The 13,879-nt window shown below is 34.4% G+C and overlaps 2 protein-coding genes across 5 annotated transcripts in view; one reads left to right on the forward strand and one right to left on the reverse strand.

Moving 5' to 3' along the window:
• Window positions 1-13,879, forward strand: part of ANKIB1 (ankyrin repeat and IBR domain containing 1) — a 160,535-nt gene that overhangs the window by 90,645 nt on the left and 56,011 nt on the right. The gene's annotated exons all lie outside the window — the stretch shown is intronic.
• Window positions 2,748-3,274, reverse strand: LOC134380629 (ubiquitin-ribosomal protein eS31 fusion protein). Its single transcript, XM_063100670.1, has one exon. It carries the CDS (start codon window positions 3,250-3,252, stop codon window positions 2,782-2,784), a length of 471 nt encoding a protein of 156 aa, XP_062956740.1. The 5' UTR covers window positions 3,253-3,274; the 3' UTR covers window positions 2,748-2,781.

Genomic DNA, 13,879 nt, shown 5'->3' on the forward strand with positions numbered 1-13,879 from the left:
AGTTTCTTGTAGGCAGCATATAGTTGGGTCTAGTTTTTTAATCCATTCAGCCAGTCTATATCTTTTAAATGAGGAATTACATTCAAGGTTGTTAATGAGAGGTATTGCCTTATGCCTGATATTTTATTAATTTTTTATGGTTGTTTTCTGTATCTTTAGTTCCTTTCTCTTTTGTTGTTTGTTTGCTGTTTGGTGGTTTTTTGTATTGATAATAAATTATTTCTTACTGGCATATCTGTTCTAGATGAGAGTTTTATTTTTTCACTTGTTATTATGATGGTAATTATTGTTCTTTTGCCTTCAGATGTAGGACTCCCTTAAGGATTTCTTGTAAGGCTGGTCTTGTGGTGGTGAATTCCCAGTGTTTGTTTGTCTGGGAAAGACACTATTTCTCCTTCATTCCTTCATTTGCTAGGTATAGTATTCTTGGCTCGCAGTTTTTTTCTTTCGGTACTTTGAATATATCATTTCACTCTCTCCTGGCCTTTAAAGTTTCTGCTGAGAAGTCTGCTGTTAGTCTAATGAGGATTCCCTTATAGGTGCCTTATCACTTTTCTTGTGCTGTCTTTAGAATTCTGTCTTTGACTTTTGACAATTTGACTGCTATATGTCTCTGCAGCTCCCTAGCTGGGGTAGGTAGCTGTAGGCATGCTCACTAGAGCTGCAGATGGAGCTCTGTGCCCTCAAGATAGGTGACAAGGCACTTCACAGTTTCCTGCTAGATACATGGGTCTGGGCAGATTTTTTGGAGCTGTGCAGGACTCAGAGCCCCTGTGAGAGGTGCATGGGCACTCCACTAAAGACAGCAGTGCTGCCAGCAGTGGCGGTCAGCTCTCTGGCTCTAGAAAGTGTGCACACTGACTCCCTCTGTCCTGAGGGTGGCTTCCACACTGCACTGGACTGCTTGTTCCCAGGGTATAGGACACAATATGTGCTCAGGGTGCCAGAGACTTGCCATGATGAGGCAGCTTGAGGCTGTGGAGGTGCAGGAGCTGTTGGCCCCCTGGGAAAACTAGGGTTTTGGCTGTAATCCCAAAAATGGTGATATGCTGTGGCAGCCCTGGACCCAGGAGTGGGGAGGTTCAGTGTGAACTCCCTCCCTGTATTAATGCAGTTTCCCACACTGGGCTCACGGCCTGCAAGGGCTGCTCAACTCCCTTGTAGTTTGGATTGCAGGCTTTTATAGCACAACTCTGGCTTACCTATCCCCTGCAGGCAGGAATTCCTCCTTGATCCCTGTCACTGCTGACTGGGGGATCGGGTGGTGGAGGCCAGAAATTTTCTTCTCTTCTTTATGTGGCTATCCCGAGTTTCTGTGCTCACTAGCATTTTTGTTACTCCTTTGATGTACTCAGGCGCTCTCCTTTAGTTATTTACGCCCGAGTGTAAATGCATAGTCATTGTTTTGTCTGTCTTTGGAGGAGAGGAGTCTTGTAGTCAGCCATCATGCTCTGCTCCCATTCCTATAATCTCTTTATATGCTTTTTATCTATATTAACCTGGGAGCTCCTTGAGGGCAGCTTTTAATGATTTGTTTGTTTGTTTGTTTCCAAAATGCCTAACATTTATCAATCTCTCAGAAAATTGTTATGAATAGGTAATATACCTGAAATGTTATTTCTTTTTTTTTTTGAAAATCCACCTTTTTGTTATAAAATTGTGCTTCTCCATTGCCATCTTTATAAATTACAAAGTAAATCCTATGGGAAAAAACTTAGAACTTTGTTAAAAAATCAAATTTAGAAATTCAGAATAGCTTTTAAAAATCATATAATTTAAAGATAAAGTATTTTTTCAGCCATTAATAATGCTTAACAGCCATAATATAAAAGCTTGTACAAAAACACAAAATATCTTAAATTGTGTTTCTTGAGGGTAAAGTTCATAGCACCAGAACATATAACCTGTCCTTTACTTGAGCTTTTAAATACAGAGTATGCATTTAAATATACGTAGAGCTGGCAGAAACATGGAAGCTATTCATCTGTGGAACTAGTTAGGATAGTCTGGCTGCTGAAACAGAAGCATAGGCTCAAACACAGTAAACATTTCTTAATCATGTAATAGTCCAAAGCGTTTCCATTTAGATTAGGTGAGACAGGAGCTCTGCTCTGCAGTCAAGTATCCTGAATGACTGAGACTTTGCCATATTAAAGTAGCTTCTGAGGTTGCCCTGGGGATTATCTCCATTCCAGCCAATCAGTCAGGAAGGGAAAAGAGCATGGAGGAATTAAGTGTGGGAAGTTTTTTCATCCAGTCCTATAAGTGGCATACATCATTCCTGCACATGTTCCTTTGGCCAGAATTCAGCCACGTGGCCACATTTAGGCACAAGTAGCAGTTCTGTGCAACAGCATTTTTGAGTACAGATAGCCGTCTCTGCCACAGGTGTCTACATTCAGCTAGATAATGTAATAATGTATTATAACTCATAAGTTACAGTATCTTTTAGAATCTAAGACTAACTTAACCAGTAGTTTCAACTGTAATGAAAAGGAACAGTTGCTGTGTTTTTAAACATTGTGTTATCAAGTATTATTAAATGATCTACTCCATTTTTACTCCATTGATATTTCCCTAAATTATTTATTTTACATAATAAATAATTGAAGCAAATTCAATAAAGTGAATCTTATTGAATTTTCCTACTTGCCATTTGTCTATTCTTTGAAAACTTTTTTGATAACTTATAAAGCATTTGTTCTGTATTTCATTCCCTTGTTTTTTTTTTTTTTTTGTTGTTTGTTTTTTAGTTCATGTCTTTTATTAACTCATACACAATTACTTATCTTCTGGTTTGTTGAAGCAATAAGTCAGACAACATTTGCCACAATAATGTCTGTCAAAGTGGCTGGCCATAAAAACTCCAGCACCACATTCGTCTGAAGGACACTCCCGACGAAGGCGACTAATTTTGCCATTCTCATCCACCTTATAGTATTTCAAAACAGCCAGCTTAACCTTCTTTCTCTTATGCTTATTCTTCTTGGGAGTGGTGTAAGACTTCTTCTTCCTTTTCTTAGCACCACCACGAAGTCTCAATACAAGATGAAGAGTTGACTCCTTCTGAATGTTATAATCAGACAAAGTACGTCCATCTTCCAGTTGCTTACCAGCAAAGATCAGTCTTTGCTGATCAGGAGGAATTCCTTCCTTATCCTGGATCTTGGCCTTTACATTTTCTATTGTATCCGAGGGTTCAACCTCGAGAGTGATGGTCTTCCCCGTAAGGGTTTTTACGAAAATCTGCATCTCGGTGGCAGTTCCACCACAGATGGCAGATCGGAAAGCTCATTCCCTTGTTAAGGCATAAAATAGAGGGTAATGCAAGATTTCAAATGAGCATCTCTTCTGTATTGTTTAGGTAATATCAGTGATGATTGATAATCAAATAAGATATACAGAGATAAATGGTTAGTAAAATAGAGCACAGAGCTACAGTTTATTATAGTTGCTCTTAAAGCCAGAACAGAATCTTGTTTCAGAGCTGTTAAACTAAGCTAGTTTGAAGATTTATAGATCATATTCTTGGTAACATTCATTCAGCTTTACACAGGAAAAATAGATTTGAGTTTTATACTGTCCTTTGTCAAATTTAGTCCCAAGGTAATGAAGTTGATACAGATTTAGTGGAAAGCAGAAATGTTTGGCAGTATTTACTAAATAATCATTGAATTTTAAAGAGGACTGTGTTAGGAATACAAAAGTAATACAATAACTTATGCAATTGAATGCCATCTAATGAGAAAATTTTAAAAATTCACAAAATCTGAGACCAAGGCTGATTTGCTTGTGCTTAGAATAAATTTATATTGAAGCATTGTTTTTAACCCCTTTGGAGGCTCATCATCTTCTGTGGGCAAGGAGTCACTGGTAGTCCACATCTCCTCTTCTCATTCTACTCTTTTGCTAGGAAATGTTCTCTTCTCTCAAGTGTTTTTCAGTATACATATTTCCCTCTGAACTAGACCTCTCTTCTGAGCTGCATAACTTATGTATAACTGCCTATTTGAAACCCTCTCCAGAATGTCTTGACAGCCCCTTTAACTCATCATGTCTAAAACTAAAATCGTACTAAAATATTCCATTTGTACCTGGTTCTCTGGTATTCCCTATCTCCATAGATGGCAGCACCAGCCAACCAACTGGATTTTCAAGGCAGAAACCTGGGATACCAACTTTGACATTTCTTTTCCCTCACACCCTATATCCTATCATCACTGAATTGTCAGTTTCACCTCCCAAATCTTAAACTTCCTCCTTTCCCTTCATTTCCATTCCCCCTACCTAGCCCTAGCTGCCATCATCTCTAAATTATACTACACAGTAGCCTCCTGTGTGATCTACTTTCCTTCCACTCTTGACCTATCCAATTTGGTTTTTTTTCCATACATTACTTAGTATAATCTTTTCACATCTAATCATAACAACCTGTCCTTCCTGTCCCCAATCTTGATTTTTAATTGACTTCCTATCACTCGTAAATTGAAGATAGAAGTGTTTGTAAAATGTCATGTGTGGCTGAGCCCCTGACTTTCTCTAGCCTTATTTCACACAGTGCTTTCCCTCTGGTCTCCATGTTCCAGCCACATTGACCTTTTTAATTTCACAAGGGTGCCACCTTTCCTCCTGCCACAAAGCCTTTGAAATGTTGTGTTCCATCTGTCTTTCCCTCCCCCTTTCACCTAGTTAACTCTCACTCATCCTTTAGATGTCCACCTGATGCCATTTCCCAAGGTTCCCCCTCTCCCTGACTTGGATTCTCTACATCTCATTTATGGCACTTCTGACAGTGGTGATTCAAATGTCTTTCTCCTTACTACACTGTAAGTTCCGTGAAGACAGGGATTGTGTCTGGTTTTACTTACCATTATATCTCCACTGCTTGACATAGTGGATGACACATAAAAGGCATTCAATAAATAATTTGCTAAATGACCGATATGATAGAATCAAAGCAGAAATTGTGTTGAAAAACATTTGTAGTAGATTTGGCTAAATTTAGCATATTTAATAATCTGTGTATATAAATTGTAGTAGTTCTTGTTCTCCTTTATTACAAAGTAACATAATGGAAATTTTTGAAAAATAATTATGGTGTCCTAAGAAAATTATTTTTGCAGTCTGCCCCCCATATTTTAGCTTCTGCATCTGTGATCCAGCCAACCACAGATCAAAAAATATTTGGGAAAATAAAAAAGAATAAAAAATAACAATTCAACAATAAAAATAATACAAAATTTAAAATACAGTATAACAATTATGTACATGGCATTTGCATTGTATTAGGTAATATAAGCAGTCTAGAGAGGATTTAAAGTATATGGGATGAAGTGTATAGGTTATATGCAAATACTATGCCATTTTATTTTTATTTTTATTTATTTATTTTTTTTATCTTAACCCTTGACTTGGTGGTGTCAGCACCACGCTCTCCCAAGTGAGCTAACTGGCCATCCCTATATAGGAATCTGAACCCGTGGCCTTGGTGTGATCAGCACCACACTCTCCCAAGTGAGCCACGGGCCGGCCCTCAAATATTATGCCATTTTATATAAGGGACTTGAGAATCCTCGGATTTTGCTATCCAAAGGGGTTCCTGCAACCAGTCCCCTGCAAATACCGAGGGACAACTGTACTTTTTATGACTCACGCTTTTGATATTATGTGGCACATTTTTATACAGTATCAATCTAATTTTGCTACACTTCCTTCACATAACTTTTCAAATTTTTTCAGCAGTTTTTATGGTTACCACTTTTAATGTATAAAAAAATGTGATGTGCTTAGCTAAAGTAAATTTGGGATATGGCACTTACTGTTGAATTAATTTATTATTACTTTATTCCAAAGATAAAATTTTAAGAGGTAATAGTACTTAATGCTATTATTATTGAATTCCTTCTGTGTTGCAGACCCTATACTAAATGCTTTACAAACACTGAGAGTTGAAAGAATTAGAGCCAAAGTAGATATAATTATCCTGGAATTTCAACTCAAGATGGCGTGATTCCAAAGAATGATTTTTATACTATACTCCATTACTAACATTTTGAATGACAGCAGTGAGAAAATTTGAGAAGCTGTACAGGGAATGCGTTCTAGATGTAGTATGCTGTCAGACAGATTATAGAAAATGATATAACAAAAAGAATTATTTTCCTGAGTTAGGCTTAAAAAAATATTTTCTAACAATATTCAAATAAATAGTAAAACAAATTACTAGAGGGAAAAATTTTTTTAAACTTTTTTTGTAGTTTTTATTTTCAAAGTAAAAATGGCTCCAATGATTTTTATATGGTTCTAAAAGTAATATATTATCTGTCTGAAAGAATATCCAGCAGGACACAGAGAAGTTAAGTTTTATAAACATGATGTTTCTATTGTTGATTATTTACACCATTTTTTCTTTTTACTATTATAAATAATGCTGTGATTAACATCCTTGGTACATATTGTTGTGCACCTATTCATTTATTTACTTAGGACAGATTCTTGGCAGTGAAATTACAAGCTCAAAGAATAATCTTTTAATTAAAATTCTGTATTTCTTAATTACAAGTGAGGTCTAGTATATTTTCATATTTACTGGACATTTGTATTTCTTTTAGTGATTTGTCATTTATTTCTTTTCTGCTATTTTTTCTGTTGAGCCCCCAAATTTGTATATTGTGTATTATTTTCCCATTTTCTTTTGACTCATCTGTTATTTAGAAAAATATAGTTTAATTTCCAAATATTTGAGATATTTCTGTATCTCTTATAAGTAATCATTTCCACTTTAATTCCACTAGTTAAAATTTCAGTCTTTTGAAATTTGTTGATAATTTGTTTAATGGCCTAGTATTTGGTCTATCTTAGAAAAAGTGTATTCTGCAATTGTTCAGTGTGGTGGTCTATAAATGTTAAGTAAGTTAAAGTTGGTGATGTTATTTCGATTGTCAGTGTCTTTACTAATTTTTATTAATAAAGACTAGTTCTATAAGTTGGTGAGCGTGGGATATTAAAATTTCTGTTTATGAATATGAATTTATAAGTTGCTCCTCCTTAATGCTTTTACTTTGCTTAATGTATTTTGAAGTTCTGATATTATTAGGCTCATAAACATTTATGATTATGTCTTTTTGACTTTTTTCTCATGACTTTTCTCTCCTTTACCTTTCTTACTACTCTTTTTATCTGATATTAATATAGCACTTCAGCTTTCTTTTGCTGTTTGTAGGTCTTACAGATAGCATATAGAATGGAATCTTCCTTTTTTGATTGGTTCTAATACTCTCCCTTTTCATTGGACTCAGTCCATTTACATTTAATGTAATTATTGCTCTGGTTGGATTTAGGTCTTCTGTTTTACTGCTTTGTTTTGAGGGGTTTTTTTTGTTTTTCTCTTCTGTTTTTTATACCTCTGTTTCTTCTTCCCTGCTGTCTTTTGAATTGAAAAATTTTAGAATTTGATTTTAATCATCTCTTGGGCCTTTAGCTGTTCCTCTTTGCATTAAAAAAAGTGCTTGCTCTGTGGACTACTATGTTCTTCTCTCTTTACAGTCCTTTTTTACAGTCTACTTAGAACTAATGTGGTATCACTTCACATATAATGTAAGAATCTTGCAACTATATATGGGTTCATTGCCCCATCCTTTATGCTATAATTACAATATTATGTACAACATAAATTTCATAATATGATGTTATAATTTTTGCTTTAAACAGCCATATATATTTTAAATGAGCAAATTCATCTTTTTTTCTTTGTACTTCAGGTGCTCCGGTCACCCTGAATTTAATCTCAGGTTCAGTCTAATCTCAGATTCTTTAAGCTAGTATAATTTCAGGTTTCTCTCCTGGTGTGCAACATGGTCTGCTGGGCTGGCTGGTTAGCTTAGCTGGTTAGAGCGTGGTGTTATAACACCAGGGTCAAGGGTTCACATCCCCTACCAGGCAGCCGCCAATAAATAAATAAATAAATAAATAAATAAAACCACAAATGAGTTCTGCCTACAAGCAAAAACTTGTAGAAACAGACTCATAGGGTGCTTTTCATTTTGCCACGTGTCAACTCCTTCCCAATTTCTTCCTGCTTTTCATTCCTCCCTAGAGTCCTCAGATTGTTGTGAATTATATTTTGTCCAGTCCTCAGATCATTGTGATTTATATTTTGTCTGATGTTTATAGTTGTTATCTGTAGGAGAATAGGTCTGATAGAAGCTACTTCACCATTACCAAAGGTGGAACTCTGTTTATTATATTCAGAGTATCCCTTATGGTTTTCTTAGGACTACCAAGAGTGAAATCATATCATTTGTAAATAATGGTAATCCTGCCCGTGGCTTTTCCTTATCTTTTATCTGGTTTAATTACATTGGCTAGCACTCTTATGCAATGTGACATTTGTTATTAGTGATGCTTGCATTATTAGTGATGCTTATTGTTTTCTTGGCTTAAGTGGAAATTTATTCTTTCAGTCACCAAATTGTTTCTTATTGTATACCAAGCAGTGGACTTTGAGAAATCCAAGTGGAGAGATTGTCCAGAGCTCAAAATCATTTGGGCAAGAAATAGATTCTTGGAATGCATCAGTGAATACGCGATAATGGAAATCCTGAGAATGCCTCTAGTGTTTTAAATTAAGAAATAGGTTATTGGTTTGAAACAGATTAGATTCTCTTTATCATGTTAAAGAAGTATATTTTTCTTGCTATTTAAAGGCTCTCTTTTTAAAAATTCAGGAATTATTTTTCAGTTTGTCTCACTTTTTCCAAATCTTTTTAAAAAAAATCCTGGCTTTTTCTGCTTTGATATATTGGTATTATAAATTATCTTTCCTAATACTCAACTGTTCTTATATTTCAGGAATAAAACATACTTGGTCTTTGGGTATATGTCATACTGAATTTGGTTTCCTGATATTTTATTTAGATTTTGACATCATAGTACAGTAAATGCTCTCTTAACCAGTGTCAAGTTAACTGACTCTCAGGATTCTCTTTGTCAAATAGACTCAATACTCTTGGCTAGGAGGCTGTTTTTCAGAATTTCCAAGCACTTGGCTTGAATCGCATGCTTACCAAGGGTCAATTACCAAACCTGGTTATCCCAGTTGTACATCTTATTGTGATTACATAACATAATCAGCCATTGCTGATAAAAAGATGAGTAAAAAAATAGTTATTTCTCTAAAATATAAATTGTATGCCTTGGAAAGCCTTGATAAAGGCAAGTTACTTTTAAAATTGCTCTTCTGTGTGAGTGAAACAACTGAAAAAGAAAGCGAAGATTAAAAACATCTAAGACTGCTTTCAGATTATTACCTAAGTATCTTTTAAATCTTGTTAAATAATAATAAGATTATAGACAGTGTTCTATGGATGTAGGTTAGACAAGAAATATGAAATAGAAGCAGAACAAAAGTCAAAGAAAAGGCCTTGGCTCTTCATAAAAAGGATTAGTAAATTAATGTATTTGTTTTATTAAATGTTTGAGGGATGTGTGTCTAATTGTTTTTATAATTCTACATTTCAACTGACCATCTATGTGTGCTGATAATGTCAAAGATGACGACTTGTTTTATAAGTGAAATTGTGTTTTGGCACTTTAGGTTTTTATAAGAACTTTTTAAAAATATCTAGGAATCTTTTTTTATTCTTTATGCTTGTGAAATAGCATAAAAATTAATTGCTACTCGAAAATTTGAAAAAACATGTTTATGGAAATCATATAAGCTCTGTACTTTTTAAAGAAATAATTACTATATATTCTTAAGTTTCTTCCATAATTATTAGTCTACTTTTACTACCTTTTCATGAATTCTTTGGTTTTAGTCATTTACAGTTTCATAGAATACTGTCTGCTTCATCTAGATTTTAATAATTTTGGCATGTGGCTTTACATCTGTTTGTTCATTCAAACATATTTATTGAATACATACTTAGAACTAGGCTCTGGGCTGAGTAACGGAGATAAAATACATTGCAGTACAAGGACCAGCTCTGCCCTTAAGTTTACAGTTTAAAAGACATGGTGTTTTCTTACAATTCTTTTAATTTTCTCTCTACATATTGCTGTATCTCATTTTTAGTTGAAATGTGTATATCTTGAGTTTTCCTTAACTACACCAGTTATTGGCTTAGAGAAGGTCTAGGAGAGTTACATGTAAATCCAAGGACAGAGGAAAACCTCTGAGTTTCTAAGACAAGAAACTAAGAAGCTAAAGCAAAGACAGACATATTAAAGTGTATTGAATTTTTGTTTTCAAATGTACTATAAATAAAGTTAAGAAACAAAGTTTTGATTTGGGAAAAACACTAGTTAATATTTATTGTTTAAATTGACAAAAAAAATTGGTTAAAAAAAAAAAAACAATAAAAAATGATGGAAAGATGTGGATATGTAATTCACAGAAGACCAAATCCAAATGGCCAACAAATACATGAAGAGATGTTTGAATTCATGGGTTGTCAAGAAAAATGAAAATTAACATAACAGTGAACTATCACTTTATAAACATTTTAAAGAACTGTAGCATCCACTGCTGGAGAGGAAAATGGTAAGGTTCTTTCTTGCTGAGTAAAATATAAACTTTTGTAGCCTTTTTGGAAAGCCATCTGGCATTATCTTTTAAAAACATAACAGGCCTTAGACTCAGTCCCATTCCAAGGAATTTCTCTCAAAGAAATATACACATGGATGTAGACTTATTCATGTGTGCTGATACATGTAGCAGCGTTATTGTTGTGGCAAAAATTACTATAAACAAAGCAGGGGAATATTTGCTAAATCATGATACACAGATTAATTTGCAGCCATTAAAAAGAAGGAATTAATGTTAAATTGGTTTACTTGGATAGATTTCCAAGAAGTTAAGTGGGAAAAGAGGATAAAGTTTGTATTATATGCTATTTATGTGAAATAATCACCAGAAAGCCTCTGTATATACTTACATATTTGTTTGTATATGTTTATACATAATTGTATTAGCATGGAGGAAAATACTCATATGGAAGAAGACAGATTTGATTGCTAACACTGATGAGCTGAGGGATGGTGGAGAGAGAGGACAAAGAGAGACAACTAAAAACATGAAATATTCTCCTCTAAAAATAGCACCATGATATACCATGTATACCTTTATGTATAATTATACATGTTTATAGACTCTAATTTAAAAATTTAAGAAACATTCTTCATCCTAGCAAATAATAAATATGAAATGATTGAATATTTGAAGCTTTGTCCTAAAAATCTTTTGAAGTAACGAATATAAATAGCCTTACTTAAAAATTAAAAGTAAAAGAAAAGCTATAGCAGTTCTCATAGCCCCATTTAATTTTTTAATCTAATTGCCTTTATAAAAATTTTTTAAGTATGTTTTCAAATGTATGTTTTTAGTCAATGTATTATTAAAATTTATAAATTAAAAAAGTAATTTCCAAACAAGACATTTAGTAAGATGTTTTCCCATCATTAATGATTGCAGTTTTTAAATGGGTTTTTTTAACTTGCTAGTCCATTTTCAGTAGAATACTTTAGACTTAAATTATACCTCATTTTAACATAAAATTATTCTAACTGGTGTTTAAATTTTATTTTAGCCTATCATTCTTCACAAGGCTAATGCTACCTCCTATTTCTCACATTCTCCTTTAAACCTACTAATGAATGCCATATTTTTAAGAGACAAGATAAGGTTATTAGTAAAGATTTTTTTTTTGCTTTATTTCCGTGTGTTGGTTTTATTTATTTATTTTTATTTTATTTTATTTTTTCTTTTTTTTAAATTTTATTTTGTCGATATACATTGTGGCTGATTATTGTTCCCCATCACCAAAACCTCCCTCCCTCCTCCCTCCCCCCCTACAATGTCCTTTCTGTTTGCTTGTGGTATCAACTTCAAGTAATTGTGGTTGTTGTATCATCTTCCCCCGCCCCCGTTTTTTTTGTGTGTGTCTGTGTGTGTGTGTGTGTGTGTGTGTGTGTATGTGTGTGTGAATTTATATATTAATTTTTAGCTCCCACCAATAAGTGAGAACATGTGGTATTCTTTCTGTGCCTGACTTGTTTCACTTAATATAATTCTCTCAAGGTACATCCATGTTGTTGCAAATGGCAGTATTTCATTCTTTTTTATAGCTGAGTAGTATTCCATTGTGTAGATGTACCACATTTTCCGTATCCACTCATCTGATGATGGACATTTGGGCTGGTTCCAACTCTTGGCTATTGTAAAGAGTGCTGCGATGAACATTGGGGAACAGGTATACCTTCGACTTGATGATTTCCTTTTCTCTGGGTATATTCCGAACATCGGGATACCTGGGTGGTATGGTAGATCTATCTGCAATTGTTTGAGGAACCTCCATACCATGTTCCATAGAGGCTGCACCATTTTGCAGTCCCACCAACAATGTGTGAGAGTTCCTTTTTCTCCGCAACCTCGCCAGCATTTATCGTTCATAGTCTTTTGGATTTTAGCCATCCTAACTGGGGTTAGATGGTATCTCAGTGTGGTTTTGATTTGCATTTCCTGGATGCTGAGTGATGTTGAGCATTTTTTCATATGTCTGTTGGCCATTTGTATATCTTCCTTAGAGAAATGCCTACTTAGCTCTTTTGCCCATTTTTTAATTGGGTTGCTTGTTTATTTCTTGTAAAGTTGTTTGAGTTCCTTATATATTCTGGATATTAATCCTTTGTCAGATGTACATTTTGCAAATATTTTTTCCCACTCTGTTGGTTGTCTTTTAACTCTGTTAATTGTTTCTTTTGCTGTGCAGAAGCTTTTTAGTTTGATATAATCCCATTTGTTTATTTTTCCTTTGGTTTCCCGTGCTTTTGGGGTAGTATTCATGATGTCTGTGTCCAGTCCTATTTCCTGAAATGTTTCTCCTATGTTTTCTTTAAGAAGTTTTATTGTTTCAGGGTTTATATTTAAATCCTTAATCCATTTTGAGTTGATTTTAGTATATGGTGAGAGGTATGGATATAGTTTCATTCTCCTGCATATGGATATCCAGTTATCCCAGCACCATTTGCTGAAGAGGCAGTCCCTTCCCCAGTGAATAGGCTTGGTGCCTTTGTCAAAGATCAGATGGCAGTAAGTGTGTAGGTTGATTTCTGGATTCTCTATTCTATTCCATTGGTCAGTGTGTCTGTTTTTATGCCAGTACCATACTGTTTTGGTTATTATAGCTTTGTAGTATAGCTTAAAGTCAGGTAGTGTTATGCCTCCAGCTTTATTTTTTTGCTCAGCATTGCTTTGGCTATGCGTGGTCTTTTATTGTTCCATATAAATGTCTGGATAGTTTTTTCCATTTCTGAGAAAAATGTCTTTGGAATTTTGATGGGGATTGCATTAAATTTGTATATCACTTTGGGTAGTATGGACATTTTCACTATGTTGATTCTTCTAATCCCAGAGCATGGGATATCTTTCCATCTTCTTGTATCCTCTCTAATTTCTCTCAGCAGTGGTTTGTAGTTCTCATTACAGAGATTTTTCACCTCCTTGGTTAACTCAATTCCTAAGTATTTTATTTTTTTGGTGGCTATTGTAAATGGGCAGGCTTTCTTGATTTCTCGTTCTGCATGTTCGCTATTGGAGAAAAGAAATGCTACTGATTTTTGTGTGTTGATTTTGTATCCTGCTACTGTGCTGAAATCATTTATCAATTCCAACAGTTTTTTTGTAGAGGTTTTAGGCTGTTCAATATATAGGATCATGTCATCTGCAAACAGGGACAGTTTGACTTCATCTTTTCCAATCTGGATGCTCTTTATTTCCTTCTCTTCTCTGATTGCTCTGGCTGGTACTTCCAACACTATGTTGAATAGGAGTGGTGAGAGTGGGCATCCTTGTCTAGTTCCTGTTCTTAAAGGGAAAGCT

Source organism: Cynocephalus volans, chromosome 6, assembly GCF_027409185.1.
Source record: "Cynocephalus volans isolate mCynVol1 chromosome 6, mCynVol1.pri, whole genome shotgun sequence".
NCBI classification, from domain to species: domain Eukaryota; kingdom Metazoa; phylum Chordata; class Mammalia; order Dermoptera; family Cynocephalidae; genus Cynocephalus; species Cynocephalus volans.

Bases quoted from the DNA above. Each gene is read 5' to 3' on its own strand.
- LOC134380629 (XM_063100670.1), bottom strand. From the start codon at position 3,252: ATGCAGATTTTCGTAAAAACCCTTACGGGGAAGACCATCACTCTCGAG.